Source organism: Camelus ferus, chromosome 6 (assembly GCF_009834535.1).
Source record: "Camelus ferus isolate YT-003-E chromosome 6, BCGSAC_Cfer_1.0, whole genome shotgun sequence".
In the NCBI taxonomy this organism is placed as follows: domain Eukaryota; kingdom Metazoa; phylum Chordata; class Mammalia; order Artiodactyla; family Camelidae; genus Camelus; species Camelus ferus.
Window position 1 is genome coordinate 65373425 of NC_045701.1, and position 16077 is coordinate 65389501.

The 16077-nt window shown below is 44.7% G+C and overlaps 1 protein-coding gene and 1 long non-coding RNA gene across 16 annotated transcripts in view; one reads left to right on the plus strand and one right to left on the minus strand.

Moving 5' to 3' along the window:
• The window catches only part of RAD51B (RAD51 paralog B), a 723675-nt gene that overhangs the window by 496790 nt on the left and 210808 nt on the right, over positions 1–16077 (plus strand). For 14 of the 15 annotated variants that reach the window (XR_004320787.1, XR_004320785.1, XR_004320786.1 and 11 more), the window contains exon 10: positions 5091–5169. Coding sequence is in view for 12 of the 15 variants with exons in the window: in XM_032482240.1 (XP_032338131.1) it covers positions 5091–5169 (79 nt within the window). In the remaining 3 variants the exon portion in view is untranslated. Of the gene's footprint in view, positions 1–5090; positions 5170–14348; positions 15979–16077 lie in introns of those variants that run through there. The other variant, XM_032482245.1, reaches the window with a different exon arrangement.
• The window catches only part of LOC116664322, a 28368-nt gene continuing 21113 nt past the window's right edge, over positions 8823–16077 (minus strand). Inside the window, exons 3-4 of the long non-coding RNA XR_004320798.1 lie at positions 15644–15653; positions 8823–8834 (exon numbers count right to left, since the gene is read on the minus strand). This is a non-coding gene — a long non-coding RNA (uncharacterized LOC116664322). The remainder of the gene's footprint in view (positions 8835–15643; positions 15654–16077) is intronic.

Below are 16077 nucleotides of genomic sequence, written 5' to 3' on the forward strand. Positions count from 1 at the left end.
AGCCTAAAGGCTTAAAGGCTTCCCTGTGTTGTCTTTCTTCTACCAGCAGAATGTCAGCTCCATGAGAGCAGGGACCTCATCTGTCTTGCCACATGCTGTGTCCCCTGCACCTAGAACAGTGCCTGCCTAGCACAAGGGAAAGAGCCCAGTAAATGTTTGTGGACTGAACAAGTATCTGCATAGGGGGATGGTACAATCATGGAAATGACTTCCAGACAGTAGTGGGATTTGGGACCCAACCCCTGGTACATGGTAGGTATGCCTTAAATGTTCCTCAACTAATTAAAATTTGGTGTGAACACTTTCCTTGCAAGAATAGGTAAAGAGAGGAGAAAATATATCCATTAGAGTGTAGCTAAAGTCAAGCTTGTCTGATAGGAAGGAAACATTCAAGGAAAAACAACCTGGGTATTTGCAGGAGGCGGGATTAATGGCTCCCCATACCACACAACTGTCGTGTGGATGGAGCGAAGGGTTTTTGGAACCACAGGTGTCCACATTCATGCTTGCCCAACTATGTATGTCCATGAGCCAACTTCACACATTGCACACAGAGTTGAGTGTGATAAAATTTTTTCACTAAGGCCCCGGAGTTTTATTAAGCAGCCAGGCCCTCCCTGCAGGGCATCATGCATTGAAGAAGACAGAACAACACTTGGCAACAGCACAAGTCAGACTATGATTAGAACACCCCAAATTTATGGGCTGACCAAACATCTGAAACAGAGAAGCTGAAGTTATCTATTAAGGAGGGCTGTTTGCTTTACAAGAGGGTAATTTATTGTTTGGAAGGCAGAAAGGCACAAGGGCATAGGGTATTTATTCAAGTCTAAAAAAGGCAAGAGTCTACATGTATTCACGAAGATACATGGCATGCGTCACTTTTTTTCTGAAATCTGTTGGGCTAGAAAGCCAATTTACACTTCCCCTCTCTACCCTGTAACAATACAGAAACTCCAGGTCAGAAAACTCATATTAAAAGGAATATGCACCTTCACCCCAGGCCTCTTACCATCATGTTTGCATTGAAGTGTTTGGGTGTCTAACCACCTTGATGGTTCTCCTCCAGTTATTCTTCTGTTTATCAGTTTCCCTGTAGGAACTTGGGCTCCAATCCAAACACGTTACATCCAGCATGATTTGCTGAATGAGAAGAGCAGGGCCATCACTTCCCTTGTTCTAGGTATTATGCCTCCACTAACAGAACCTGAGATCACACTAGATTTTTACAATCCACATCTTACAGCCGACTGGTATGGAACAATAAATAGTGAACTAATAACTCGTTCTCTGAATGTTAAATCTCACCTTCCCCATTCTGTAACCAATAGTTGGTCCTCTGTTCTTAAGGACAAGGCTATTTATATATATTTCAAAAAAAAAAAAATTGTGTCCTAAAAGATTGTAGGATTTGTCCCAACATTCTAACCAGATTGAGATTTGTTTTGATACTATGATTGTCTAACCTAATGCATTAACTCTTCCTCTGAATTTTTTGTCTTCTGTTACCATACTCAGCATCCCATCAATGGATTTGGTTACATGATCCACAGATCCAAATGCCACCTTTTCAGTGAGGTATTCTCTTACTGCTCTATTTTAAATTGACCCCTTCCTTGATCCAATACATTTCCTGTATGCTCTCTGCTTTTCTTTGTTCTCCGTAGCACATATAATCATCTAACATACCATATATTTTGCTTATTCATTTTGTTTATTATCTTTTGCCTCCTTTAGAATGTAAGCTCCATTAGGGTAGCAGTTTTTGTCAGTTCTATTCCCTGTTGGACCCCCAGTGTGTCATATGAATGTGGCTGAATACATCAGTGTCCTCTTCCAGATCAGTAAGAATGTTGACTATAATAGGACCAAGGATAGAATCCAGTGCAATCTCCTAGAGGCTGTTACCCCCACCAGACTGGTATTGATTTGTTGGTTATTTCAAATACACTTAATGGTATTAGCATCCGACCCAACTTGTCTTCACTTTATCCAGAAGGCTGTCGAGAATATGTTACATTTTTTGCTGAAAATCAGATACTTCATGCTGGTGGTAGCCTCTGATCTGTCAATTTGGAAGTTCTTTCTCAAGAAAGGAAGTGGGAGTCATATGACATAACTTCCTCTTTCTAACTGTGTACAATCATCCTTTTGATAACCCATTTTAAACCCTGCTTGGGAGGGAAAGGGCATTAATCAATGACCTGTCCAAGCCCCTTGATTCCCTGGAAGAGAGGTACTTCCAGGTGTGAGGTCGCTCCATGCCAGGTACTTCTGGCCGGGCCTCTGGGCTTGTTCACAGAGTGGACATGTGCTCCCTAGGAGAGGAAGCCTTCAGATGATGGAGGTAGTGCCACTGAGCTGAAAGGTCAGACGTCACAGGTTGCATTGGAATCTCTCATGGTTTTTTCCTGAGTCTCAGATTTTTGTGGTCTATAAAATAAATTTTCAAAAATATAGTTTAGTACTTTACTGAATAATGTTTATTTATAAGCTTTTGGATTTATGTCCAGTTTTTTCATGCAAGCAATAAAGATTTGAGGTTTTGGACATGTTTATTTCTATTGCTCTTTGATCTAGAGGATTTATATTTCTCTTCTCCATTTCCTCTTCCCCCATTTTTTTCTGACATATCTGTGGTTTAGGCTCTTGTCATCTCATCCCTGAATTATCACAGTAGCTTCCTAACTGACTCTAGGACTTTCGTCTCTTGCTTCTCCATCTTAGACTCTTCAACCAGGCTAATTTCCTGAACTCGGCCATTCAAAATGTGGTCTATGGACCACAGCATCAGCATCTCCTTGGAGCTTGCTAGAAATGCAGACTCTCCGGCCCTACTCAAAACCTACTGAACCAGAATCGACCTGTCAACAGGACATGTAGGTGTTTCAGACCAACATAAAGCTTGAGAAGCACTGTCCTCTCTTCCCCCATGCCATGCCTCACATTGAACCGTCCCTAAACTACCTCTGTCAGAAGAGTGCCATTTTAGTTTTCAGGTGAGATGTTTTTGACATGAAGATGTAAATGCTCACCCATACCATCTACTAACTGGTTCTGAGAATGATGAACAATTTTATCTAGATAACTTTAGAGCAGTTGTAGAAACTGAGATGCAACTTGAGCAGAAACCTTCTGATAAAAGCAAAATATATTGGTTTTTGATAAGTGAAAGTTAAGGAGTACTTGGGAAATATATGGGGTGAGTTGGTTGGAAATGTTCTTGTTAGTTTGACATAGTGACAGGCACTTTGCATACTTAATTTAATCCTCAAAAATAATCTCATTCAGGTGGGTATTGTTATCCCACTTTTACATGTAAAGAAACTGAGACTCAAAACTGAGACTCAAACAGGTAAGATTGTCCAGAGCCACAGTATTAGTTAGAATTTAGGCTATGTTTTGGTGACAAAGATATCTGAAATGCAGTGGTTCGAGACAAGGGGCCCTGTACTGAGGTGGGCAGGGGGCCCCAGATGGAGGCTTTGATGATTTACAAGGTCACCCAGCTTCCTTCTCCCGTGTTGCTTCGTCATCCTGGTTGGAGCTGGCTCCCGCCCTTGGGAAGAGGGAAAGAGAAAGTGAAGAGCCCATAATTTTCTTATAATCCAGACCTTCTGCCTGTCACTTGTACTCACATTGTGTTAATCAAAGCTTAGCACATAGTCATATCTAGCTGCAAAAGAGGCAGGAAAATGTTGAAACCTGGAGAGTTATTAGCTCAAAGGAAGAAGAAGGGTTGCTACAAGGGAAAAATCTCAGGCCTTCCATAGGCACACAGCTGATCCATGCAAGAGCCCAGATTCAAACTCCAGGACTCCAGCCTGTGATCTTTCCACTGCACTGTTCCACCATTTCTTATACTTGACAGTCAGTAAGTGCTGGTTCCATTGAGAGAGACTGAGCTATTCCATGTAAGCCTTTTGGTTATTTGAAATTATTTCTTTCTTCTGTCTTAACCTCCCTGATTACCTACATGGCTCTGTGCCAAACTGTTCCTATTTTTTGATGATGTTAATTTGTAAAGCAGGAAACTGATATACATCTTCTTTCATAAGAAATGTTATAATACAACCATCCCCCAGTCCTTAGAGGTTCTGTGGAACCATATCAAGTGTGATAATTGGTGTAAATGATAGTAATTTTTTTAGTGACCAAATGACTATCCCCTTTAAACTAGGTGTCTTCTTAGGAGAATGCCATTGCTCAAAATATTGTTGATATTTTGTGTTGGGTTGGTTGTATCAGTCAACTCTCACTGCGATAATGCTTTGTGACAACAACAGCAGAATCTCAGAGGCAGACACAGAGTCATGAGCATTTAATGTGTATGTGGGTCTCCTGGGGGTCAGCTATTTAGACTGGGCCTGGCTGGCCAGCTCTGCGTCAGGCACCTCCCAATCTCCTTCTGAGATTACACATTAGCTTGAACGTATTTTTCTCTGGCAGTAGCAGAAGCGTAAGAGAACAAGTGGAGTTACGTGAGGCTTCTTGAGGCCTAGGCTAAGAACTGGCAACTTGTTACTCAAAGCAAGCTATGTGGCCAAACCCACAGTCAAGGGCCATGGGAAGTACTGCACACCTCAAGTGAGAGGGCATGTCATCATGTGGTAAAGGGTATGAATACAGACTTGGTGAAGAGCTGGGGCCAACAAAGACATCTACCATGGCTCTGCCTTTAGCAAGTTATCTTGAATATTTGCAATGATGGTAAAGCTTTATCTTTTAAGGGTAGGTTTGAACTTTTTTTTTTTTTTTTGGTAAAATAGCTGTGTATGAATAAAATGAGAGAATTGGGTTAGGTTTCTCTTTAGGCAGAAAGGTAGCTGTTTAAGCATGAGGTGTATAATAATGAAACTTATTTCTAGAACTGGTTCAAGAATATGGCATTCAGTGGTAGAAGAGTCAGAATCAAGGAGATCAGTTGATTGAAGGAATAACTCTCATTTGGTTGGAAAATAATAAATAAATACACCTCACAGTTGGTGTCACATGGTCCCACTCTGTCTCAGAGTTAGAAGAGGAGTGAAGAGACACTCATCTCTGGTATTTCCTTTGAATAACCCTGAGCAAATATGCTTTCTGTGCAGATCCTCATCGCCAAGTCCCCTGTGGCTCCCTTCACCACATTTGTCTACACCATCGAGAAGGAAGGCCTGGTTCTTCAAGGTAAGATCCTTGGAGTAAGCCGTTTCTGCAGGCTGATTATGCTCAGTGCTGCCCACGGCGGGTGGCAGTTACTGCCGTGCTCCTGGTAGATGCTCCTTCAGCACAGAATCATTGGCCAATGATATTTATCCTGCTTAAAGAGATTGGCAGTTGTGGCCAGAATGTGACTGAGGTGGAGGTGGAGCTGAGGGAGAAATACAGAATTTCCTAACAGAGCGAGACAACCAAAGAATGAGGGGCCAGCCGAGCAGGCCAGGAACTGCAGCCACCCCAGTCCTTCGCAGACCCTGTGGGGTGAGGGACCAGGCGGTAAGGCTCTGACACCAGCGTGGACAACCCAGCACTGCCTTGGAGCCCCCACACTTAGCAGGCTGAAGAACCGTCTGGGCACCTGGGCACGGCTCCATGACGCTACTTCCTCAGCCTCCTTCTGGTCGCTCCATTTCCTCCCCTTGTGCTCAAGTTCTGCCCAGGGACCAGGCCTTGCAGACCTGCCCTCTGTGATGTGGGCCTGAGTTCTGCCTCATGGTAGAGTCCCCCTCCCCCCAGGCCACAGGCTAGAACTAACTCAGCAAATGGGGAGAATGTGGATCTAGGGTCATCATTCCCAGATGTTAGATCTTCGGGTGGTTAGGAAAGGCGTCTGATGGCGGGTGTATAGAAAACAATAAACATGAGGGGGTAGATTCAAACCCCATTGAACTTAGCCCACAGGGTCAGACGTCCAAAACTGCTTTGTAGATTAAGAAGGGTCCCCACAGAACTGCCCAGGAGCCACGTCTGTCCCTCACCGTCGGGCAGGAGGCCCGACCCGCGGAGATGCGTAGGTGCACATCTGGCCCGGACCACAGAGGAGCATATTGTCATTGCTATCCGTGGGAGGAATGTCTGCGAGTTAGGATTTTGTAAGCTGAGTATTTTTCCCAAGTTTGTGAAGCAGGGCAAGTCTTTACAACATCCCCACAGAGGCAAGTTGAATTGCAAAGATCTAACAGGAATTTTGTGGAGTAGGCTGTGTGGTTCATACTTCGGACTGAGGAGCAGGCTGTAGCCTTCCCTTCCCTTTCCTTTGAAAATGTCCCCTTCTGAAGGACCCGGAAAGCAGCGTGTTTGTTTGGTGCAGCTGAGCTCCACAGCAGGGACTCGGGTCTAGGGAAATTTGGAGTAAGAACTACTGACCTTTGGCTCTTAGCCTTTGACTTATGCTATCCAAGTTCCTTGGTAAATATTTTTTTTACAATTGCAAATATTGTTTTCTGACAAAGAAGCAGAGATTTTAAGACCAGATTAAGCAAAGCAAACAGCAGGCCCCTTTGTTACAGACTCTCTAAGGGTGTATAAGTAATAAGCAATCAGAAAGCTGGACTTGTGTTTACCCAGTGCACAGTGTGCCCTTTGGCTCTTCATTTTTGGAGCCTTTCTTCAAAGATTAGAGGTCTAGCAAATAGCAAATTTAGATGAAGATTTCAAGAAATTCTATGGAAGATTACAAGATAATTTCAGGAGGAAAAATCCAGTTCTGTCCAGATGGCTTGTGTGCAAAGCCTTGATATGGTGCCTGTGTCTTGATCACTGGGCATTTTGGTAAATAGCATTTGGAAATCTGGTCTAATTTGGATAACTTATAGGATAATATTTGTGGGAACAAGATTCACAGAGTTGTCTCTCAGGCTTTCATTGCTAAGATCATGATTTTGACAGGAAAGAGAAAGTTGTTTAGGGAGTGTAGAAACTGGAAATACAATGAATTGCTAGAGGTTAAAAAACTGCAAAGAAAGACTATTAGAAACAGTTGGAAAAGAGGGGGAAAAGTGGATTACTAAAGGAGGCTGACGTGGACCTGTGTGTCCAGGAAAGAGAAACATTCGGGAAAGTATTGGATGGTGCAAGAATCCCAACCAGTAAATAAAAGTGTCTGGGAGATCTTAGAGCCTCACCTGTTGATTTTGGAAGCTACACCTTCCTCTCTGAGGTTTTTTCCGGAGGCAGCAGAACCCTTCTGCCCCTATCAGTAATGCCACTTAATGCAAACCTCTGGCTATGGGTGCCCAAGACTTTCAGAAAACAAAAAGGAGCTCTGATCCTCAGAAAAGTGGGGGCCCCTCCTTTATTAGAGAGACTCCCTTGGATTTCTAATCCAGCTCTGGTGTGTTCTTGAGAAAATCTCTGGCACCTTAGTTTTGTCAGCTTGAAAAAGACGATGTTGATGTTGATTCAGGGCTTTGCAAACTGTTTTGTGACTCATTGATGGGTCATGAAATAAAATGAAGAAATCATAACCAGCATTAAAAAAAAAAGAAATAGAGGAGAATAGACAATAACAGATTATATCTGCATATTGTGCTGTTTCATGAACTATTTCTTGTGTGATTGTGTACATGTGTCCACGCATTGTGAGTTTGTGAACGGAGGTTGCAGTGCAAAATGTTTGTCTTATTTGGATTGCAGTCATCGGCCTGGGTGATCTCTGCAGGCCTTCCCACTTCAGCTTTATCTGATCCCCCTGGGAGATGCTGTTCTTATCATTCACTTAGCTCAGAAGAGTTGTACCCTTGAGAACTCCACAAACCGGAACATAAAAGCTTATTTTTACCTCCAGTCTTACCAGATGACTGAACTAAAACACACCTGCACAATTCCCCAGGCTTAAAGCAAAGAAACCTTTGATCCCTGGGTGGTAACCTTGGAATGGTCCCAGAAGTCGAGGCCAAGAAGTGTTCCTTGTGTGAGGGGTTGCTCTGGCAGGACAGTGCTGAGGCGGCGTGGAGGTTGGTACCTGCAGCTCTGAGGTGGTGGGGTATACAAGCCCGGCCTGAGAGACGTGGAGACAGAGAGGGGAAGGGCTGGAGAGTAAGGGCAGCTTTTGTACCAACTAAACAGGAAACTGCCAGCCCTGCTACCTGTGGCACAACGTCCAGTCTTTGTAATGGAGCCAGCCTGGAGTGACAGGAAAGAGCAATCCAAACAGGCTACCCTGTTTTGGGGCGGGGGTGGGGGACAGGGCTGTTAGTGAGTGTGGGAATGATCGCTGGGTGCCTTTTATCCCCTTAGCAAGCCCCAAGATTCCTACTGGCCTGCCAACCAGGTTTTATAATACCTGAAGAGCTCCTGAGCGCAGAGGCAGAGGGAGGGAATAAAAGGTGAGGCCAAAATTCGATTTACTGGCTCCACAGGCCATTGCCCTCACCGGTTCTCAAGGATTAGGATGCTGAGAACAGCCCACAACTGGGGGTCTTATGTCCTTCCCGCCCCTTTGTTCACTGGGACGAGAGGGACAATAAAACGGCAGGCTGAAGAGATGGAGGGGCTTGGTTAGAGATTTCTCAGGCTGCTTTTTGAAACACTTGAAGGAGCCGGTCCATGCTATTGTTGTAGTAAAATAGAGAGCGGAACTATTCTCCTTTGGCAAAAAAAAAAAAGAAAGAAAGAAAGAAACCCTCCCAGCATCTTCAGGAGGCCGCCTGGCTCAGGCTATTACCATGGTAATACCGTGCTGTTTGCATCTTCTTTGTCTGGCTCGCACTCGTCCGGGATCCTGGCCTCTCCTGGTTGGGCCCAAGACCCTGGAAATACTTGGGCCCCAAAGGAGAGGGATCTCATGGCCCCCAGCTTCTTGATGGTTCAGACTCTGAGAGGGGCCTGGTCCCAGCAGAACGGGAGTTCAGCTATTTTGTGCAACTGAAGTGGGAAAGGTGGAGGGGGGTGGGGGCAGATCCCATTAATCCATTTTTCCTTTTGTCCCCAGAGTTTACCATGAAATCCCATTGCTCACTGAGTGGGAAAGCTCAGAGGTCTGACTAGCCCAGAGTGAGGCCCAGGGATGCCAGGACCTAGTGGAGAGGGAGAATGGGGCTTGGCCTTGGGAATCACCTTTCATGGAGTGGGCCCACAGAACTGCATGGCTGCAGAAGGGAAGGAAGCGTTGACAGTGAACTCCAGCCCGACCCACATCTGTTCTGGTCGTGTCCTTTGCTTCCCCAGAAAGCCCCAAATGTTGTGCCACCCAGAACACGGCTGGGGCCTCTGGGCCTCTGTGTCAAGGCCTCGAATAAAGATTCTGTAGTTGAAAGCAGCCAGGCAGTTGCTGATGCTACAGGAGGCCTAAGGAAAGCCCAGGGCCTGGTTTCCCCAGAGCCATCCTGGCTTTCATGGGGCTCTTGGCAATCAAGGCCTGCCGACTTGGTAAAGAGGCAGATGCTCTAGGAGGGGCTGGCTAGGGAAAAGGAAGAGGTGCACTCAGGGGGCACCTCGTTGTCCACTCTTCCTTTGCCTTGTTTATGCTCTCCTTCCCCTCAGGAATCTAGGGAGCACTTGAAAGACAAAAGCCAAGTGGTTTTGAACAGGACAGAGGACAATGGCTTTGTTTCTTAGGAGGACAGAATTGTGTGCTTTTATATTGTTTGTGTGTGTGTGTGTGTGTTTTTTTTAATCAAGATCAGGTAAAACAGGTCAAATCTGGATTCTGGTGGTGTTCTCTACTAGCTTAGGTTTGAATGAGCAGCATAAACCTTGGGATGAGGCTGGGGTATGTCCGGGGAGCCTAGGGCACCCTGAGATAATAGGTCCAGAGAAGGTTCTGGAAGCAAAGCTAGTTTTCTGGTTTTTTCCAACCAGCTAGTATAGGGACTCAGAGGAAACCAGAAAACAAACAATAATTTTTTTAAGAGCTGGAAAGCTATGTGCCTCAACTTTCTTGTAAATTCAAGAATGGTTGTTTGATCACCTTTCAGAGCATGTTGGGAAAGGCATTCATCTCCTCTGTTTGTTTGCTTGTCACAAAGCTGGGTTAGATTCTTCCACCCCATTTTCTTAGTCACTGAGCCAACTGGATGATTCATTGAAAAATTCTTCCCCCCACCACCCCCAAATACCACTGTCTGAGTTCATCAGATTTCAGTTAGAGTCAGTAACCCATCTAAATATTTCTGCCTGGTGGACTCAGAGTGACCCAGAAGATTCTCAGTCTGTTTCCATCCAGGCATGGAGGTGTCTGCTTGGTAAATATCACCCACACACCTGGCACACCCTGGCATTCTTGTGGGAGCCTGGGCAGAGAGCCCGGGGATCCAGTGGAGCAGAGGGAGCTCACTCCCAGAGGTCACAGAGGAGAGAGCCAAGCGGGCTTGTCACGCGCTGTCCTTTGCTGCTTCTGCCTACAGGACTCCCATCCAGAATAAAGTACCCAGAATAAAGTAAACCCAGGAATCTAACACCCAGAATTAAGAAATGTTCAAGTTTTGTCATATTTGTTTCAATTTTTTTTTAATTATATGAATAAAACTTGACAAAATCCCAAACTCCTTTGTCCCTATCCCTAGTCCAGCCCCCCATTCCCTCTCTACCCTGTACTCCTCCACAGAAGTAAAAAGCTCTCCAAGGTTTGATATATATCCTTCCCCCCATTCTGGAAAACTACATATATGTGAATCCAAATATAATATTTATTTTGCATGCATCCTAAATTTGCACAAGTGGTTTATTGTACACATCATTCCACAACTTGCTTTTTTCACTTAGCATTATGTTTTTGCAACAGATCTGTGTTGACATACAGAGATCATGTTCTTTCACTTTAAGCTGAGGTAGCCATATCCATTGCAATGAATGTATCACGTGGTATCCGTTCCCCTATTAATGGAAATTTGGACTATTTGTTAACTTAATGAATTCTATTGCACATGTTTCTGGGTATGCAGGTGTGAGAGTTTCTCTAGGTATATATCAGAAAGTGGAGTGGCTAGTCAGGGGATGCACATTTTTGTCTTTACTATATATTCCCAAATTGCTCTCCAAAGAGGTTTACCAATGTATACTTCCTCTGGAGGTAGTAGACCAATTCCTGTGCAGCTGTGTATAATTATAAGTTAGTTGTCATGTTTCCCTGGGTGATCCTCTTGTGTATTCTGTATGGATGCCTTTTATCTCTGCCATTGGGAGTGTAAGCTTTCCATAGCTTCTAGAGGGATCTTCTGTACAGTGCATGTGGTTCATGCATAGACATATGATGAACTGACAACAATTACTCTATTCTTTCTAAAGTTAACTGTATACCCTTCCCAGAAAGGGATCTTTTCGTCCCATTTATCATCCTCATTTTCAGGTGAGGGAACTGAGTTCCAGAAAGGTGAAGTGATGTTCGCTGCCTCAGAATTGGGTTTGTAGCCCTTTCCAAGTGCTCAGTCTGGGCGCCTAAGATTTTATAAAATCAGAAATGAGCTTGGGCCCCTTTGTCTTCCACCTTGGTCGCCCCTTGGCAGCTTATCTCTCAGGCTTCACGAGCCTCTGTTGGCTACTCTAGGCCCATCCTGAATCTTGAATCTTTAAATTCTGGGGTGAATCAGTCACATGGATATAGTGATCCCTTAAGAAACTTCCTAAAAATAGTTGAGTTATGGTTTGGCTGAGTGGAACCACAACCTGGATTCACAGTAGGGTACAAGATGGAGGTGGACTGCTTTCTTACACAGCATCATGGAGAAGGGATGCAGCTTGTCCCCACGTGTTGGTCCAGACACCCAGGCTCTTAGCTTGTTGCTCCATCATACTTAGGATGTTGCCCTTGTCATAGTCCAAAATGGCTCAATATCATGTCTTCCATCCAGGTAGCAGGAGTTGTATGGAATAGGGGTTTGGTGGGAGGAAAGGGCAAACCCCTTCTTTAAGGCTATTAACCAGAAGTTACACACATTATTTCTTCCAATCCACAGATATATGGAAAGAAAAGCTGGAAAGTGTAGTTGCTAATCTGGGTGGTCATATGCCCAGCTCAGCTTTGGGAGTTCCATTATCCTAAGAGAGAAGGGGAGATGACTATTCGGAGATACATCTTTTTCAGGGGAGCCCAGTTGCAGAGAGCCGACCCCAGGGTACAATGGTACAGACCCTCGGGCTGGGCTAATGTTGAAATGCAACATAAATATTGTATGTTTAAAATGCTGTCAGGACCTTCTTTGGTAAAGTCCAAAGCAGAGAAGTGGAGTATCACATTCAGTAATGCCACCAATGATCTGCACCCCAAACAGAACCCAAAACAGAACCTCTGTCAAGCAGAAACTTCAGTATGTGTTTTGCTGTGGTGCACTGTGCAAGGAGGATCCTTGAACAAGGGCTGCCAGTGCCTATAGCACAAGGCAGGGTATGGATTTGGTTCCAAAGTCATAGACTAAACACATTTTTTTTTCCAAAATTTTTTTTTCCTGGCTCCATTTTTTTTTTTTAAACATGGAATGAAATATTAGTTGGAATAAGGTTATGGAGAAAAACCTTATTCCAAGGCCTGGACTACAGTTAGCCTAGAGCCACACTCCTCTTAGAACCGGGAAGCCATTTGGCTATCTTTGCATAGCTAACAATCTGCGTTTGTGAAAATGCCCAGGTAATAATACCAAAAGATGTTAAATCAATTCAGGTTGTTGATTTTCTTTGAAAAGCTCTTCCAAAAGGACTTGGAGTTCTCTCTGGAATGTGACTTAAGCTCCATTTCAGTGAGTTCAGTTAAGCAGGTATTTCTTGAACATCTATTGCTTGTGAATCATGGTGCTCAGGGGATATAGGCTGGAAAAAAAAGAAGTCCCCACCCCCCTTTTTTTTAGTAGCTCAAAAACAAAGTAAGTTTCATCAAAAGCAAACTGTCACACCTACTATCAAGGTTCAAACAATGGAATTTGAAAGGATAGAGGAAATTGACTCATTCCATCTAGGATGACTGAGGAAGGTCCCTGAGAGTGCATGGGACTCAAACTGGATGTCAGCTCCCAAATCCTGACAAAAATGGCATTCCATTGTCTCTTGACAGAGGCCAGTTTCTTTAGCTGTTTGAGGATAGATTTGGGCACACTAGGGAACGCTGATTAGTGCCATGTGACTAATGTTGAATCATGCTGACTAATGTGTCCTGAATGGATTGATTCAACAATAAAGGGGACATTGAGAATCAAGAGTTCAGATCCTGAATTTTATCATGTGATGAAGCGTAAGTCACTTATCCTCAGTACTTCATTTTTTGGTCAATTAAAATGTGCTCCTGATGAGAATCCAACAAATCACCTTGACTAGAAAGTGCTTTACAGACCTCAGGGATAACAGAAACGCTTAACGACAATTCCCAGGACAGGCTTATGCAACCTTGGGTTATTCATAGTACGTGCAGCACCAGACCATCCATCACATGCTGCACCCTGGCCATGTGAAACTTCTATTTCCTCACACATGCCATGAGAACTGACAAACAGTGCACTGCACTCACAAAAACTGACAAACAGAGGAGCTTTTGAAAAATCTTCCTATCTACCTACTGGGGTGTCTGTGTTTTTCTGCAACAAATGTCGCCACAGAACTAAGAGCTTGCCTTGCACACACAGCTCTTTCTCTTTTGACATCTCCCCAGCTAGACTGCTTGAGAACCTGGCCTTCCGTGTCCAGATGTTTACTGAATTCTGAAGGCCCCCCAAAGGGCCCAAGTTCTTTTGTTGCCATCCAAATCACTTCCCACAGAGACTGACCGATGTCCTGAAGGAGGCCTTCAATAGGGAGGATAAATGGAGGCAGATGAAGACATGACCCCCTGAGGCTCACCCACGTCCACGCTAACAAAGGGTCTGAGGCACAACCTTGTAAGGAGCATTTTGGTCAGCAGCGTCCCCTTGAGAGGCCAAGTCTCCCCCACAGGGCTGCTTTCAATGGCTACCATTGCATCCGAAGGGCTGGGCATTTGTTAAGGGCTGGGGTGTGCTAGGTGTTGCACAAAACATCTAAATCATGGCCCCCGGTCTTTGTGAGGGCTTCCTGACTACAGATGGCAGCTGGCTTTCTCAGGGGAAACCTGGGGGTGGTGGAGGAAGCTGAAGAGGGGCTCCTGCATCTCTGGATGACCTCTTCCCACCCAGCCCAGAAAGGCTTCCCTTTGTCTGTAGCTGTCGGCAGTCCAGCCAGGGCTGTGAGGCCCTAGCCTACACCTGTGCTGGGTTTCTGGGTGTCTCTGGTTTGCCAGTCCATGGGCTCCCTGGGTAATAGGTATGTGTATAAGAGGACTGCCATCAGAAGGAGAGTCGTATTTAGGCTTCTAGTGAAAAGTTAGTGCATTTCATGACAGCCACAGGTTTTTTTTGTTTTTTTTTTGTTTTTTCCAAACATTCTTTCTCTCCCTCCCTCTCTCTCTTTCTCTCTCTTTTTCCCTTTAGACCAACAGAGGCCTTAGGGATGCCATGACCTTTGTCTAGAGCTGATGGGGGCGTGATCTGTGAGATGAAACAGGACCACGCTGTTTGGAAGAAGGAAACGGAAGCCAACATAATGGGGATTAATTAGTTGATTGCTGTTGAGATGGTAACCGATTTGTGCCCCCCACCCCTCCCACCATTGAGCCAGCCATCTCAGACCTAGCAGGGAAGGTGAAGATGAAGAAGCCTTTGTTCAGGTCTCTAGATGCGTGGGGCTGAGGGCTGTGCCGCCGAGGGATGTCAGCAGCCATAATAATAATAATTTGCACTTATATAGCACCTTTCAACCAGGCACCTCAAAGCAGTTTAACCACATTAATTAATTAAAGCCTACAATCCCCCTGGGGAGAGGAGGAGGATGACTAACAGGATTTGTAATTACAGGAGGGAACATTTCCGAATAAAGTATTGTCCACCAAATAAAAAGAGGAGGTGTAAAGGAATTGGGGTCTCCAAAGAGTAACTGATTCAGAAATGAAATCATGGAAAGATGGGGGATGCTGGGGGCGGGCATGGGCGTGGGGGTCTGCTCTTGTGCCAGAGGGAGGTCAGTGGGCTCAGAATTCACTGACAGGTTCGGATCCAACTGAGAAGCGGAACATGTATGGTATTAGTGGCATTTGGAAGGTCATTAGTGGTACAACTATTGTGGTGTAAATTCGAGTTTCACTGGTATATTGTGTATGGCCCTGTAGAACAAAAAGTGAGATTCATGCAGTATTTAATAAAGGATGAAATGATTTCTTTAGATTTAAAGCCCAAGGCTGGGCCAGTCAATTAGCAAATAAATCAATTGGTGACCCATAGGATAATTTAGTTTCCAGCAGAACACCCAGCCTACCCCTCCTGCTGCCAGGAGGTTTCCAACTGAAGATTCAAGGCTGGGTTTAATGCAAGGCCTGGAGGCTTCAGCCCCTTCAAAGCTAGGCATCAAGTCTTCCCATCCTTCGGCACTGGGACCTCCTTTATCCAAGTTGTAAGTGACCCTCAAGCTGTCCTCTAGAGAATTGCTTTGTACCTGCTCCCCCTTCAGAGGTTTTTAAATGCCTTGGAGGCTAGAATCAAGTCTCATTTTATCTCGTGTCTACTATCAGTGCCCAACCAAGTGCTGTGCACCACGTAAGTACCGATCGGTGAAGAATGGTTGAATGGCAAAGTCCTTTAACAACTCAGTATTTGTGGAGCACAGACCAAATACTAAGGCAAAGCTCAAAAAAAAAAAAAAAGCTATATGTATTACACGGAATGGGAAAGACTCGTGTACTCCTACCTATAATATCAAGCAGAATAAAATTAAGTTGACATTATAGTTGTCTGCCCAAGCCACATGCTGCAAGGGCCTTTAAAAGAAGGAACATTTCATTCAGCTGGAGTGAATCAGGGAAGGTATTCCTGGAGAGCAAACAATCCTCTGGGCACTGGAGGACGAAAAAGATTTTGATGGACCTGGAAGAGGTGGGGGATACAGTTTCCAGACTGTGGTTGTCTCCCTCTGAGTGAGGTGCCTTTTGAGAGCTTGTGGTCTTCAATGGAACATTTGTGAAAACCAAGCTGAGTTTTTGCAGCTGATTAAATGTCCATTTCATATGAATTCTTGACTATGAATTGGCTGATTTTACCCAGCAAGGGACTATTCGAGAAGTTGAGAAAAATATTTTGTTCTCTGTAATGATGCATTTGGTCTCTCTCC